General features: G+C 51.8%; 1 protein-coding gene and 1 long non-coding RNA gene across 3 annotated transcripts; one reads left to right on the forward strand and one right to left on the reverse strand.

Annotated features, from left to right (window-relative positions):
- Window positions 1-165: 165 nt before the first annotated feature.
- LOC5505060 (glycine dehydrogenase (decarboxylating), mitochondrial) lies at window positions 166-5,452 on the reverse strand. Of its 2 annotated transcripts, none has more exons than XM_048730806.1 (10): window positions 5,314-5,452; window positions 4,321-4,446; window positions 3,795-3,874; window positions 3,540-3,722; window positions 2,855-3,108; window positions 2,692-2,784; window positions 2,423-2,530; window positions 1,704-1,768; window positions 1,470-1,550; window positions 166-703 (listed from the first exon to the last, which is right to left on the reverse strand). In XM_048730806.1, exons 2-10 carry the CDS (start codon window positions 4,393-4,395, stop codon window positions 569-571), a joined length of 1,074 nt encoding a protein of 357 aa, XP_048586763.1. In that variant the 5' UTR covers window positions 4,396-4,446; window positions 5,314-5,452; the 3' UTR covers window positions 166-568. The 2 variants fall into 2 exon arrangements, with proteins under 2 accessions (XP_048586763.1, XP_048586764.1); XM_048730807.1 differs by lacking the exon at window positions 5,314-5,452 and adding an exon at window positions 4,689-4,694.
- LOC116612859 lies at window positions 643-1,809 on the forward strand. Its single transcript, XR_004294012.2, has 2 exons — window positions 643-773; window positions 1,119-1,809. It is a non-coding gene; the product is annotated as an uncharacterized LOC116612859 (long non-coding RNA).
- Window positions 5,453-16,185: the final 10,733 nt, after the last annotated feature.

A 16,185-nucleotide genomic window follows, 5' to 3' on the forward strand; every position in this document is an offset into this window, starting at 1 on the left:
CCCCCCCAGCAAATTTCCGCATTCCTTTCCCTCCCTACAGTTACCAGTGCGCAGGCTAGAGCGTGGTTTATGGGGACTTCACGAAGGCAAGTGTCAGCCATGGCCCTGTATCCACAGGGACGAAAAGGGGCTGTACCAAGAAGCATGAAGCTCTAACGCTTATTGATAGAGCTGTATACAAAAATCAATGGAGTTCTAAAGCTTACTGATATAGCTGTATGCAAAAATCATGGTGTTCTAGAGCTTACTGATATAGCGGTATAAAAATCATGTAGTTCTAAAAGCTTGCTAATATAGCTCTATCACAAAGCATGAAGTTCTAACGTCCACTAATACAGCTGTATCAGAAGCATACAGAAATATTTGTTTTTAAATTGCCAAGACACTTTGGTCTCCATTTGGCTAACGTGCTAGTCCTTTGACTGTATTTCAAGACTCCTGGTCGGACTATTTGAAATCCAAAAGACAAACTACAAGTCGGAGGCATTGTCTTGCCATGAATATCCCCTCATTGCGAGTCATCCATGATAAACCCATGGCAAGGGGTATAAAAGATGGCAGCTCTCCTCTAAACGAACGTCTTGGTCTTCTCATAGTCATAGTCCTCCAATGGCGGGCATGTGCACACTAAATGCTGGTCTCCGTGCTTGTCATCCACGCGGGAGCAGCCAGGCCAAAACTTATTCGTGCCGTTCAACCACGGCTGTGGAAAGAAGAACATATGGGCTTGTCAAAGGGAGAATCATATGTATACAGGAGTGGAATATTGGCAAGTGAGAGTGTAGCCAAGATTTTTCTGGAGGAACTAATTAATATACATTATCTCATGTTTATCTTGGGCAGCGAAAGGGGTGGGATAGGAGGCACGCCAGCGGCACATAAGCAACCAACAACAAATTTAGAACAGTTTAAAATCCTGTGCATAAAAACCTAGGTTTAAATTCCCCGCGTTTTTATAATACCGCTTAAAAATTTGAAACAACCACCCACCCCTCCCCCTGAAAGCCACTACCCATCCCCCCCCCCCCAACTTTCGCCCCCCCTCCACCACTGATGGGACCACTCCGCCGCCCCTGTATATTGACTATAAAGGCACGCCATGTCGTATTTGCTCACAGGTAGCTACGTCCATGACATGACAAGGATAAACACTATAGTAGAAGAAGAAAAGAGTAGCCTGCGCAGCAAACGTTTTAGAGGAAATAGAGAGCGAGAGAGGAGTATGACGACGCGAAGATCGGCCAGGAAGGATGAAGTCATACTCGCTCTCTTTTTCCGCTGAAACAACACAGGAACGACGCTTGTTTCGCAAGGAAGAGCGGCAATGGGACCAATATGCATTGACGGATAAAGAATATTCCCCACCTTCCCTATGATGATAATTGAGGTAGTTGAGGAAGGATAAGTAGAGCAAAAGGAATTAAAGAAAGCAAATAAACAAATAACTGGTTTTGTCTTGATGTACTCACAGCAGGGAAAGCTGCAACCTCTCGACTGTAGGGGTAGTCCCAGTGATCGGACATCACAACAGCTTGTGGGTGGGGCGCATTCTAAAAAATCATAAGAATTAAGACATCTTGTTTAGTCGTTCGTTGTTTTGTCTACCACGAGTCTACACATAAATGTATCTGTATTGCTTACGTTGAACACGCTTGCAAATTTTTCCATGGAAAACAGTTAAAAAACAATAGGATACCGCCTACCTTTAGAGGGTTATTTTTAGGATCCCATACTCCGTCTTCAATGTTACGAATCTCCTCTCTTATACCTAAGGGTAAATATTGTAATTATAATTGATATTGAAGTGTGGATATTTTGATTTATTTATTTTCTTTAGAAAAAATTGTCAGCTATGAGAGATTGTGTCTATCGGTATTGGACAAATCACCGAAGTTCGTTTTGAGAAACTTCTTTAATAATCGAAATAAAAATTGCTTCGGAACATAAATAGATACATCGATGAAAGCTTTATAACATTAAGGCCTTTCGCGGGTAATTGTGTTTAAAAATTCGCTCAAATCGTAACAATTCCATGGAAATATCGAAAAAAAAATCGAGTGCCAATTTCTAACTTACTCTTCGACATTTCCAAGGAATCGATTAGGTGGTCCGCTTGTCATGTAAGACATCAAGTTGGACAGACCTCATATACGCACAATGGAATGGTTTGCAACTACAGTTTTTTTCAGTTTTAGTACCAAACCCACGTGCATCGCGCCTTGCCGATTAATAATATATATATATATATATTTTTTGAATTTTAAAACTAGAAGCATTGGTGATGATATTCGCCAGAGATCAGATCGATTGCATGCTTTGAAGGGGATACTAAACGGGTTTCAATTTGAACGAAGTTTTTAAAACAATTACTCGCGAGAGGCCTTAACAGAGTCGCAGAGTTGCACTAGAACAGCTCACTTACAGATGAGGGCATCACAAAGTCTGTCCAGCTCCGCTTTGCTCTCACTCTCGGTTGGTTCTATCATCAATGCAGTTGACATGGGCCACGAGACAGTTGGTGCATGGAAACCTAAATAATCAATGATTTTTTCTATTATGTGGAACAAAATAAAAGGGGGAGAAAGGCAAAGTATTTGCGAGGGAAATAGGTAAAAGGCGAGTACGTTAGCATTGAACAGGTTTGGGAGGAGTAATCGGGAGGGGTGCTTAGATTCACAACTGCTGACATACCATAATCCTGCAGCCTCTTGGCGATATCCATGGCTTCTACACCAGTTTTCTTGTAGTCTTTAGCGTCGGGGATGAACTCATGGGCACAGTAACCTGAAAATCGCAAATTTCAAAAACTCTTATGTGACTTATGTGACCAATAATTCCATTGAATTTCACGTACCATCGCCAACAAACACAGCATAATAATCCTTCAGCCTGGCAGCCATGTAATAAGCATTGAGAATCGCGACCTCGGTTGCTTTGCGGAGTCCCTTGCCTCCCATAAGCTTGATGTAAGCCCAGGATATGGGCAAGATAGCACTAGAGCCATAAGGGGCCCCGGAGATTACTCCGAAAGGCTTGGCGCCAGCAGCGATGGTACTCTGGGGTGGAACGACAGGATGGGAGGGGAGATATGAGATGAGATGCTTCTTCCTGGAAACAATAAAATAGAATAATCAGAGGTTACATAAGGGGTAAATTTCCGAATATCATTGAGCGCTTTAATAATCCATCGGCAATTGCGCATGACAAAATAATTGAATAAAAGACAAAAAAAGCTTCCGCTTTCTTATAAAAGTACCTTGCGGTTCTTATAACACAGCATTAGGAGTCATCAAAAAACAAGAAAATAATCTAAAAGGAAAAGGGAACAAAAAATCCAACGCGATCTACTCGAACAAACAAAAGCAAAAATATGGGGGTTATGGAGAAGCCTGCTCTTATCTAATGCTCTTTTTCTGCCTCCAACTATAATATTTATTTTTTCATCGGTTCATGGAACCTTCAAATATGGTAAAAAGAGGCCCTATTTGAGTAAAAATCGATAAAGAAGACAAAAGCTCAAAGCACGGTAGTACACGTACACTCCAATAGGTCCCATTCCCGGTCCACCACCTCCATGTGGGATGCAGAACGTCTTGTGCAAGTTACTGTGCATGACATCAGCGCCATAGTCCGCTGGACGACACAGGCCGACTTGCTCATTCAGATTTGCTCCATCCAAGTATACCTGGCCGCCATGGTAGTGAACAATGTCGCAGATATCCCTGCAAACAGATTATAAGATAAACGCTGGAAAAATTTAAGGTAAACCTAGACAACATAATGTATAACTTTACCTGATTCCTGCTTCGAAAATTCCGTTCGTAGATGGATAAGTGACCATGATGCACGCTAACTCGTCACTAAACTTCTCAACCTTAAAAAACATATCAGCATCAGCTTCGGAACTAATCAATTCGCGGGCTATTTTTCTGTGACCGCCAACAATGGGGGTTGAATACACCTATATTCATGGTGAAGTGTGCAGTTGGTTATGAGATTTTGAAATATTGACAGACAGTATACTTGGAAATGTTATATCCGACGGCATCGTTAGCCAAAATAATTAATGATTGGCGTTGAGACATATTTAGTCGATACTAAAAATTTTCTCTTGGTGTGCATTGATAAACACAATCAAACATATTGCAACTCCTATAATGTTACGCTCCGAAGAGAAAATAAAATACATAGCATTGTTTTTTAGGCAAATCGATAAGTGGGTGTTTTTGTAGACTCATCAATTGGTGCACGTTTTCTGAAAAATTGTTCCGTTAACATGTCTGCACGGGGCTCGAGGACTGAGCGGTCAGATGAACAAACCTGCTTCATCAAATCCTCCATGTCTATATCTCCACTTTTCCCGACTTTGATCACTTGCACATTAAATCCAGCCATTTGTGCGCTTGCAGGATTGGTACCGTGAGCCGAGACTGGGATCAAACACACCTAAACACGAGATCACATTGCTACTTATTAGTCGGTACGCCGCCGTTAATTACTTTGTATAAGAGATAACATGTGAAATATTGGTATGTCCTCAACAAGAGATGACAATCAGCAGAATGAAACAATTTACTTTTAAGCTATCCTTGTCTGCTCTTAACAAATACGATATCATGAAGCATATGGCTTGGGTTTTAAATATGTATTTCTCCTTTCTATTATTGTCAACGTACCCTTCGCCTAACCTTTCTGTGCCCTTTGTCAAGGTAGCCTATTGTATTACCTTTCTGTAATCCTGTCTATTATTGCTAAGGTACACCTTTTTTTAACTTTCTGTTCCCATGTCAATTATTGTCAAGGTATCCCTCGCTTTTCTTTTCTGTAATCCTGTCTATTATTGCTAAGGTACACCGTTTTTTAACTTTCTGTTCCCATGTCAATTATTGTCAAGGTATCCATCGCTTTTCTTTTCTGTAATCCTGTCTATTATTGCCAAGATACACCTTGTTTTACCTTTCTGTGCTCTTTCTGTCTATTTTTGCCAGGGTATCCCTCGCCTTACCTTTTCGGTCCATTTTTATCAAGGTACCCCTCTCCTTACCTTTCTGTGCCCATGTCCATTATTTATCAAGGTACACCTTGTTTTACCTTTCTGTGCTCTTTCTGTCTATTTTTGCCAGGGTATCCCTCGCCTCACCTTTTCGGTCCATTATTATCAAGGTACCCCTCTCCTTACCTTTCTGTGCCCATGTCCATTATTTTCAAGGTACACCTTGTTTTACCTTTCTGTGCTCTTTCTGTCTATTTTTGCCAGGGTATCCCTCGCCTTACCTTTTCGGTCCATTATTATCAAGGTACCCCTCTCCTTACCTTTCTGTGCCCCTGTCCATTATTTTCAAGGTACGCCTTGATAACGCGCAGCCCTGTATACTCTCCCTGGGCACCAGTGAAACATTTAAATAAGAACCATTATTCCCCAGAACACTCGATTCTTTCTTTTCTTCAACTTCTTCTAACTTTCCTTTCTTAACTTCTAAACATTCACAGAAAATACATTCAAGCTCCCAACGTCTCAGCAGTATTGATTCTTGACAGCTAGTAATTTTGAACATGGATGGCGAGGGAACGGCACTGTCTAATTCCTGCAGAATCTACAAAGAGTCAAAGCATACCTGTTTGGCTGGAAGCAGACGGCGTCAAAGCCTGTGATCTCGCAAAAGTCTTTCTCAAACTCATCATACAGTTGTAAGTATCCCTTTGCTTGTTGAATTGGAGCATAAGGATGAATGTCCGCAAAGCGAGGCCAAGTAATCGGCATCATCTCCGTTGTACTGTTCAGCTTCATTGTACAAGATCCATGCATCAAACAACACCATGTTTCGGAAAATCTGAGGCATTTCAGGTATGGTGCATTGAATCAGCCTCCATGGTGCGGGCGACTAGACACTGGGTGACACAAGGCATACCCAAACACTCGTCCCGCCGGCTGTGGTACAGGCACAGAGTACCTCGTCTACGTGAGATACGAGCTTCGCCCTCTACCTGAGCAAAATGGGGAGCCTGGGCCAATTTTTGAGCGAGGGGGGAGTGACGCCTTCGCTAACTGTGTTGTGAGCTATGTTGCCGACTTCTTGAGGAATCGCGGCACCTCGCGCTCCCTTGGTCTAACCAAGACACGAGGCAAGATTCTCGAGCGATATGACAAGAAGCTGGCCACTACGGGATGCACCAAAGAAGACCTCTTTGAGATGGAAAAGAAGCTCGAGATAAAGCTGGTAGCCGTGGACGCCCTGGGCAACATTATGTGGGACTCGGGGAAGTACAAGAGGGGGTACGCACACATCCGCATCCCTTGCCACAATAACCACGCCTGGGCGGAGCTTCCGACTGAACCACCTGCGATCGCGAGCGTCCACGGCCTAGACTTCGAGGCTGAGAGGGAGCTTCGTTCGTTATGCCAGGAGAAGGCAGCGCTTCGCGCCACCAGTGCCGCCACAAAAACGCGCGAGGCGAAGGTGCGAGAGGTGCTCATCCGCTTTATAAACAGGGCGATCCCCAGAAGCACGAGGATCTGGCTGTGTGGGCGTGTTATAGTCACGCACGAAGGCAAACTGTACCGACCGGGACAGGACGGAGCGGCTATCGACAGGGCGTTTACAGACGAGACTGTACATGATCCTCAATGGCTCCCTGATGATCACCCAGCCTACCAAGAGTACACCGAAGCTACGCACTCGATGGGCGGTGCAATAGGGTATCGCTTCAAGAAGTGGACCCAAAGAGAGAACATCAGGCCAACGCCTCTTAAATACAGGGACGTCTGGCGAGCGGCGCAGGTTGAGTCCAAAGTGTGGAATAGCAAGGAAAACTTAGGGGCGCAGCCTCATACGCACATCGACATGCGTGCGGCGTACCTAGGATTGTTGTATAGCGTCGGAAAAAAGGACTCCACCAAGTTCCCCCACTCCATTGCGCGCCGCCCCGGCGGCGAAGACTCGCAGGGTCAAGATCTCGCTGTCCGTTTCGTAGGCAAGTGCGCTCGCCACGGCGACGAGTCCTCGATCGTAGTCCGCGACCGTGAAGAAGCCGCGTATCTGACAAACCTCCTTGCGGGCACCGACCACTTACTTAACTTCGAGCATACCGACGGGGCTCATCTGATCCAATACAAAGACAGTGTCCGGCGTTCACAATGGTACCATATCAGGGCCTTCGTCTTGGCGTACACAAACATAGCGTTGCGACGCATGTTGAGGCGGATCCCTCGCGAAGACGTCCTCCGAGTGTGCACAGACGCCATATACGCAAAGGCGGTGCCCAGTGGTGTAAAGCTCGTGGAGCAAAATCCGAGGTATGGAGAGTGGCGCCACAAGAAGCCTGGGTACGAGTGGCGACCCGAAGCGGCTTGGGGTCCGAAGAAGTCGGGGGGCTTGGCTAGGGGACCAAGCACCGCGCCGAGTCTGCCGTGCGATCTAGTGGCCGCAACCTCCTCAAAAATGTATCTAGCCGGCCAAGGAGGATCGGGGAAGACCGAGTGGGCGGTGAGCATGTTCCGCGGCCGCAACGTTGTGGTGTTCACCCCCGAGAACGACCTCGCCCACGACCACCGCAACAACCCGCGCCTCGCGTGCGCGGGGCGCGCTCAAACCTACCACCACTACCTCTGCATACCAGCGCAGAAGCCGATAGAGGAGTGGAGACCTTCCGAGCTGGGGCACAAACTCGACCGTCTCGCAGAAGTACTCATCATTGACGAGTGCTGTGAGGTACAGACTGGGGTGCTACGCGCCATCCTAGGGTATCTCGCCACGCGGCCGTGTCAGGTAGTGTGTTGTGGCGACTATGGGCAGGTCCCGCCCTGGGGAGATAAAGAGGGGCCTCACGATATGCTCAAGGAGTGGGCACAAGGGAACATCCGCTGGTTCGAGTCCGACTACCGCTGCCTGTGTAAAGACTGCGGAAAGCCGTACAGTACGTGCGACTGTGGCTCTGCCGCGCCCTCCTCCAGGCTCCACAACATAAAGGGCCGGATCTGGTGTCATCCAGATTCCCAACAGCTTGAGGTGTTTCGAGAGGAGTGGGATGGGGTGGCGTTCGACGCGGCGATCGAGCAGGCCCACCCAAGCGATATGTGGGTGTGCTCGACCAACAAGATGGGGGCCCTTGTCCAGCAGCGATTGGTAGAGCACCACAGGGAAAACTACCCCCGATTGCCAGCAACCATCCGCTTTGACCCCGATTCCAGCGTCGCGCACCGTTATCGCAAGAAAGGGAGGCTGGTGCCCGTGCCAGGCAAAAGGGGTGAGAAGGTCGACGCGTACAAAGGCACGGTAGTCGAGGTTCCTCTCGGCGCGGTCCTTAACGGGCTTCCCCTCGGGTGGAAATACGCGGGCTGGGGGACAGTCCACCGGGTGCAGGGCAAGACTATCCAGACTCCAAGACGTTTGTTTATCGTAGACCACATCTTAGAGGGCTGGATCACGAATGCTGTATACACCGGCATCTCCCGCGTGCGGCGCGCCGACCAGATAGTCCGCGTGATCCCCCCCGATGATATCCCCGGTGCCTTGGTTCCCACAGGACTGCAGGCTACGCCCAGTGAAGAGCTCATTATAGCGCGAATAAAGCGATACGCTATAGACGACAGGCAAAAGGGCCGCACAAAGTACACGGGGCCACACCACGTTCTGACGGTAGACCACGTACTCGGCATGATTGCTGACGCGGAAAAGAAGTGCACGGTCTGTGGCACTCAGCTTCTGCTTCAGGGGTACGCCAAGAGTCATCCCCAATGCTTCAGTATCGACCGGCTGGACGACAGTCAGGGTCACTACAAGTGGAATGTCAGACCCACGTGCCTTAGCTGCAATAGAAGGCACAAGCGCTGATCGCGCTAGCGTGGGGGCTTTTTTGGCCGCTAGCGTCACGCTAGCGTCGCGCTACGCAACTGCGAACGCGTGAAGCCGTGCTTAGAGTACGCCGTGTAATACAACACTGGCTGTCCGGGCTCCATGACCCTCTTTAGTATTGGGTATGCCTTGCGTGTCCACCACGGGTCCGTCGCTCGCCGTCGGCCCTTGTCCTGAAGGTCTTCCTCGTTTACGGCGATGTACACCTCCGTTCCGACCTCTAAGGTGACCTCTAAGGGAGGCTTTTCGGCTTTGAGAGGCACGCGCCTAAGCTTTATGGCGTCCTTAGGCGCAAAGCCAGTCATGCAAGTCTTCGTTGCGTTCATGTCCGAGATGACGATAGGCAAAGCAGTAACCCACTCGCGGTTTGTCTTGCCGGATGCAAGATCCTTCGAGTACTGCGCTGTGCCAGCCAGCGATGGAAAGACTCGGCGAAAGCCTGGCTCAGCCCGTCGGACCTCCACCCCGTGGTCTGTTAGGAGCTTTGTGGTAGCACCCTTGAACTCCGTGCCGTCATCAACCATGAGGACTTTAGGCCATGCGAGAGGTCCCTCTGCATAGATGCCAGCGAGTTTGCGGGAGACGACGGCCGCGCTCTTAGTCCTCAGTGGGCGGGCGGCTTTATATCGTGAAGCAACGTCAACGACAGTCAGTTCATACTTGTACCCGCGGTCGGTTGGCAAAAATAGCAGGTCCGACTGGTGGATACGGTTTGGCATCTGCTCCTAAAAGTGGGCGTAGGTAGTCGGAGGAGAGGGTGTCTTTGTGTAGCCCCCGACGGGCTGCGGGCTTACCCACTTGCGCACTCGGTCTATGGAGGCTGAGCCCTTAGGAAGTTTGGCATGCAGAGCGGTCACTCCCTGGAAACCACCTCTGGCGTAGTAAATAGGACGAAGGAACGCATCGAGTTCTTCGTCGGACATGCGCTTCGCCGCCATTACGTGTCGGCAATAATGTATTGCAATACATTGCAACAGGTGTATCAGTCTCCAACAGGCGGTTGCCGCCTGCTCGGGCGTGCATACGCACTGCTGCGCGATACGCTTGGTCTTTCTAAGGCCGGTCTGCAATCATCTTATACGTATACGTATACGTATACGTATGCGTATACGCGCAGCATGGAAAAAGGCCGCCTAGACGCGGCGCCGGAACGGCAGCTACATCACAGCAAGCGGCTAGCTGCGTAGCCGATGGCGAGAGCGCCCGCGCCAATGTACGCCAACTCGGCGTTTTTCTGCGTTTTGCTGGGGGTGTAGTAGTCGGACAGCTCAGGTGCCCGCATCGACTCCAGGGATTGTTCTGGCCGGGTCTGGTTGTAGAGTTTGAGCGCGTAGTCAGTGTCGGTGAAGTTTTACTTTGCGAGGGACCCTCTCTCGCGACTTTGAGCTTGCCAATCGAGGATTTTTTGTCGCCGCTGTTGGTAGCGTCCATAGTCTTGTTGGTATTTCTCTAGGGCCTTGTCGTGCCTCTCCTTCTTAGCTAAGGCAGGGCTCTCATCGTTCGACAGGAACTTTGCGAGGTAGTTGCCACCAACGAATGCAGTCGCGTTTAGGACGGCGTCGCCAACCAAAATCGCGATAGAGACTATCGAGTAGTGTGTGTGTGCTTTGCACACTTCACGTGCAGTGTGTACGTATGCGCATGCGCATGTATTGTGCAAAGCATGCACGAGTCTAATACATGTGGTAGTTAGTGTAGCACACTGCAGTACACTGCAACATGGGCAGGATCTTCTGGTCCTCGAGGTAACCCTTCAAAGCGTCAGCACCTGCAACGGCGGCAGTCATTTTTGCGTAGTTCATGGCGTTCGCGGAGGGGTCTTTGGTGAAGTCCTCGCGCAAGACCTTGCGCCCAACCCAGCCGATACCGGCGACGGGGCCGGTTATGACTGCGGCGTCGGTGATGGTCTTTGTAATCTCGCTCTGCTGCGTCGTCGGCATTGCGGTGCACGGACGTGCGGATATGGGTGGGGCCCTCGTGTCTTAATGTCTGCTTACTCCATGGATAACAGCCGAGATTTTCACTGTCCGGGAGCGCGAAGCGCTGTCGCCGGAACGCGATCCTTGGTCTGCTGTGCGGCCGGAGTCACGTCGGTAGCTCGCTGGTTAACAGCTGGTGTACGAGTGAACGCGGCAGCTAGCTCCCGCCTACGTGTGTAGAGACCGATCAGTGACACTAGAAGACCAGCGACCCCGATAACCGAGCTAGCCGAGCAGGCAGAGTTGCTTACCGGGACTGGTGTGTGTATGCCTTCGGCGCGCAAGCCCTAGCGTCCCTGCGTCTCGCTAGCGACCGGCGACCCAACGTGTTGCACGACACGTAGTGTCTCTTTCCTCGCTCTGTTAAGTCTCTGCCAAGCGCCTCCCAGCTTCGACTCGCCCAGGGTGTTTAGGTCTGGTCGCGGGTGGTTGGGGGCTCGTGATTCTCTCCGCCAACGCCGAAGGCGTACGTGTAGGTTCATGAGCAGCTTGTTTGTCAGGTTCCGCTGACGTTCCGGCAGGCTGGGCACTAGTACTTCCTTGAGGTTCCTCCATTTGTGTTGACACTCGGTGTCAACTATTTGGTTGCTGAAGAAGTGGCAAGCTTTCAAATGAACGTCTACTCTGGGATGGCAGACTCGCCACTGTGCGTTTGCCGTTCCGGCAGGCAAACCACTGGTGAGTCCGCGGCTGCTACCTCGTGTTGACACCGCGTGTCAGCGCTTGCCGTTCGTGCGGTGTTCACATGACGTGCTACGTGTAACGCCCCGACGGCTAAAGCCATCAAACGACCGCAGCGTAGAGACAGGCTTCCGCACAGTGTGCGGAGCTCGTTGTTAATGATGTAGTCGGACACTAGGTCGTTGTGAAGATCGACCACACTGTCTATCGGCAGCGCCATGCCTACTAGCTTGGTCGTAAGCTTTAGAAAGCTGTCTGCCAGGGCGTCCGTAGTCCGGCTGGCTAGAGCGGTCTCGTATCGCTTCTCGTACTTCCTCACCTCCTCGGCGCTCATGCGTTTGACGTCGTCGTGAGTCAGGGCCTTGCCTACCATTTCTCTCGACTTCCCCGAGGCTACGAGAATCACGAGTTTTTCCCTCGCGTCTGCTATCTTAGTTAGCTCACCTCCGGTTGCCGTTCCGGCAGGCTGCATCGAGCAGCCCAACGACTCGACGGCCGGGAGGCCGGCGGCGCCCCCCTCAAGAAGACTCTCAAAGTATTCGTCGCTCATCATGCGCCCCCCCCCCCCCCCCCTGCCGTGGCTGAGGTGCAACACGTGTGATTATATATGTATATGTGCACGCATAGTTATGCCCTAGGGCGGTGGTTTACCGTTCAACTAGGGCGATGGTATAAGGGTGACGCAAGCAAAACTCTAACTTCGAGAACTTTTTCGTCTTGAGGGCCTTCATGTACTCTTTCATGTTCTCTTCTGAGAGCTCCGCGCCGTAGTCATGCAGGATAGCATGCATGTCCGCCTTGCTCGGGGTATAGAAGACCACCAAGGCCGCGATGTTCTCACGGAACGGCTTCGTGATGCTGGTGAGCTGCTGCGTGATCACCCACACGCTCATACCCACGTGGCGCGCGCTGAACGCCAAGTTGACGAGGTGGTCAGAGCGCCTCTTTACATCTTTCGAGGCCGCACAGTCGTCGAGTATGATTAGCGTATTAGTACCTTCGAAGAGAGCGGAGACAAACCTCAGCAGTACGTCGATCTGACCCGCCTCAGGTGCGATGACAAACAGACGAATGTCGCCCTCGCCGAAGCCGTCGTATGTTTTGTTTTAGACAAAGGTAAGGCACATGAGTACGATGTAGTCAAATTTGCCCCGGAAAGGGCCGCGCAGCCGGTCCACTACGAATTGGATCTTCCCGCATGACGTCGGGCCCACGATGAGAGCGTTAAATGGGATGTTTTTCGGGTCCATAGCGCGCTGCCGCATCGCTTCGCGCGTTTCGGTGTCTGTGCTCAGTATTGTATGGACTCTAGCTGTCCGTTCATAAGGTTCATTTAGGCGTCGGCCACCACAAACACGTGACAGATTACGGTACCCGTGCCGCTCGCCGTGCCTTTTATCTCTAGGTACTCACCGTCGCGGGTGTTGACCAATCGGAGACCACCCCCATGGATAGCACTGTCGTCCGTCGTTCGAAGGTCGATCCACAGAGCAAACTTGTTATCGCCATAGAACGACTCTGGGCCGATTGCCGGGGCGGCAGGCGCTCCGCTGTGCCCCCCCCCCCCCCCCCCCGGGGAGGGGCGGACGAACCGCCTTTTCGCCTCCCTCCAAAAATCCGTGGGGCGCAACCCCTGGCTGAAGACCCTGTTTGGCACGCCGTCGATTGTAACGCGAACGCTCTTGAGGTTGTCGTCCCTCAGGCTTTCGTATTCCAGCTCCAGATTTTTGATGCCATAGGATAATTTGGTAGCATCGCTTCCGACTACTACCTGGTCAACCGCTGCAAAAGTGATCTCGAAGAGCAGCGCCTCGGAGAGCGCAAAGGAGGTTGGTCTAAACCAAGACAGCTGTACAATGAGGACGGGAGCGTTCGACAGGACGTTGCAAGGCTGAAAGGCTTCAAGCTGGCGATGGGGTCCGTGGCAGAGATAGACGCGGTCATCCAGGAGAACGCAGAACGAGTCCAAGAGCTGCAATGGGTGGTAGCCACAGACAGGGAGAATATCGACGACCCTAACACGTCAGAGAGTCGGCAAGAGGCCCGTGAGCGCAGCGAGGAGAGGCTATCCGGGATTGACGAACTAGAACGCGAAAACCGAGAGCTCGGGAACCAAAAGCCGCTAAGAGAGCGCATCAAAGCCATCTTCAAAAAGCACGGCTTTACCGTCACCGCTTTCGGGTTGGCCGTAGCGACGACGATCGCGGCCATTGTGAGATCGCTAGGCAGGTCGCTCTCCTCCGTAGCCAGAGGGGTCGGTATCAGGCTTTTAAGCCTTAAAAGGCCATCGGGAAAAAGCTAGGCGAGCTTCTCTCTGGGTTAGTAGGCAGCATCACGAACTTCGTGTTCAAGGCTGCAGGGGAAGCGGTGAAATTCCTTGTCGAAAATGCGTGGCTGCTCATTCTAGCCGTAGCCGCGTTCTTGGTTCGTCAAATGCTAAGAAATCATCGGAACAAGTAATACGCCGCGGCCACCGCAAGTGCCGACAACCCCGCCTTGAGGGCGGTGTGTTCACCTTTTTCGCCCGCTCCGGCGGCAGCCATGCTATGCGCAGCATGCATACGTGGAGAGGGGGCAGGCGCCGCGCCCTCTGCGTGCACTTTCGCAGGGGCGGAAGCCTTGCTTCGCCGCCGCGACGGCACGCGGTCGATCCCCGGATCAGTCGCGTGTTGCACCCTAGGATGCCCACCGGCCATTTTATGAGCACCGACTGGCTTCGTCTCGGTGTTGATCGCGTTTGCGCCGAGCGTCATGGAGTCTGTGGCTTTCTGCAGCTTATTGTTGTAGCCCACGACGCCCTGCTTGTTTATCACCAGATCGCTTGGCATCAGCCACACTCCTGGTGCGACCGAAAGACTCAGTCTCACCTTGGCCTCCTGCACGGCTAACTGGTACCTTTGCACGCTTTGAGCGATGTCGTTTACTATGATCGCGTCTTCAAGCAGCTTCGTGAACTCCGCCTGCGCCTCCATGGCCGGACCACCAGCTCCCGCGATAGAGGAACGGACGTTTACCTGCGCGCCAAGCACTGCGTAGACGAACGCTTCGACCGAGCGATCGGGTCTTCCTAGCCCTGCTTTTGTCAGCCCCTTACCTTTGGGGGGCGCAAACCAGCTATATTGCACGCCCTCGTGGTCGTCGTTGCGTATGTAGCCCACCTGCTTCCCACTATTGTACGTCCCACCTTCGTCGCTAAACAGATTGAGGTGGCTCGGGTACTCGTCCGCCGCAGTGTCGTAGCCACGGATCACGTGCACGTTGCGATACCCCTCCCCCGGGTAGAACACAAACACATCGCCTAGCCCGTGGTTCCGCCCGCCTTTCCATCGGAAGTCCGGCTTTCGCGGCAAACCGAACTCTATACATAGACGCTCGGAAGCGGCCTTCTTGTAGGGGTTACCTTTTTGCGTGAACGGGCTGTCGCCAGGCAGGGAGGCGGCGAGCTCGTAGAGTATCCTGCGCGTGGTAAAGTAGACGTGAAACCTTAGAAATCCCCTGATGACAGAGGGGAGCGTAGCGAAAGCGGGGTCGACTTGGGACACCCCACATCCGGCGGTTGCGCACCAGACCGCAAAGTTGAGTTGCTGTGGCCAGTACCCATAGGAAGGCTCCGATAGCCACCGGCGAGACTCCTTGGCGGACTTGTGCGTGACTACTATCTCTTTGAATATGTCTCGGACCCTAGTCGTGAATGATTTGTCCTCAGCCACGTGTATCTCTAGCTGCGTGAGTAGTGGGGTGATGTCTGAGGCCGTGCTCTCCACGGGGGTCGCGGGGATGGCGTAGAGCAGGCCTCTGCAAGGCCGCGCGAGGGTCAGAGACCTAGGGAAACCGGTTTTTGCGCGTTTGACTTGTTCGGCTATAGCGCGTTTGATATGTTCGGCAACAGAGGCTCCCGCCGCAACTGCCGCCTCCTTCGTCTCCTCCTCCTCCCTCCGGGGAATCGCCTCCTCGTTCAGCATCCGCCAGCCTTCCCAATCCATGCTCAGTCCTATTAAACACGAAGGCGGGCTGTGTTCAATACAATGGTGGTCCTACATGCTGTGTTCACCGAAAACGAACTGACGCTCTTCTTCAAGCAGCCGATAAGGCGCCCACGCTTCGTGGCGCTCCGGCAGTGCTCGCTGTTTAACAGCTGGTATAATCTCGAGCGGGAGCATCAGATAACGACCATAGCCTCCCTCCCGCCCATCGCTACTCTGCCAGCCGGGCACCACACGGCCGAGTCCATCGTGGAAACGATCAACCGCGCTGAAAGCAAGATTCTGACCGCGAAGCTGGATCCCCTCACCGGGAAGATCGCGCTCATGTCCGAAGGCGTTGCGTCCCTGAATGCCGGGCTTTGCGCACTATTTGGCCTAGAGGCTAAAGACGATCAGTTGGATGGGGGGGGGCCTCGCACTGCCCGTGGGGGGCCCCACTTAAGGTGACTCTGGCGAAAATAGAGGCCCTCTACATCTTCTGCGATGTCGTAGACCGCACGCAATGCCTCGCCTTAGACGAGCCTTCAAACGTTCTCGCTTGCCTAGAAACCCGCGGGAGGCCGCACGAGAAAGTCGTCTATGGGCCCGACATCCCCGTTTGTGTCGCAGCATCTTCCTCTGAGTTTGTCTCGAGTATTTGAATATGGATCAGGGATGACCGCGGTAGACGGGTGGACTTTAAGGGCAAGC

This window comes from Nematostella vectensis, chromosome 1 (assembly GCF_932526225.1).
Source record: "Nematostella vectensis chromosome 1, jaNemVect1.1, whole genome shotgun sequence".
Classification (NCBI taxonomy): domain Eukaryota; kingdom Metazoa; phylum Cnidaria; class Anthozoa; order Actiniaria; family Edwardsiidae; genus Nematostella; species Nematostella vectensis.

Excerpts from the sequence above, each read along its gene's own strand:
- LOC5505060 (XM_048730806.1), bottom strand. The coding sequence starts at position 4,395 with ATGGCTGGATTTAATGTGCAAGTGATCAAAGTCGGGAAAAGTGGAGAT. Across the intron at positions 2,785-2,854 it reads TGCTGTGTTTGTTGGCGATG|GTTACTGTGCCCATGAGTTC; the intron begins GTACGTGAAATT and ends TGCGATTTTCAG. Across the intron at positions 1,551-1,703 it reads CTAAAAATAACCCTCTAAAG|AATGCGCCCCACCCACAAGC; the intron begins GTAGGCGGTATC and ends ATGATTTTTTAG.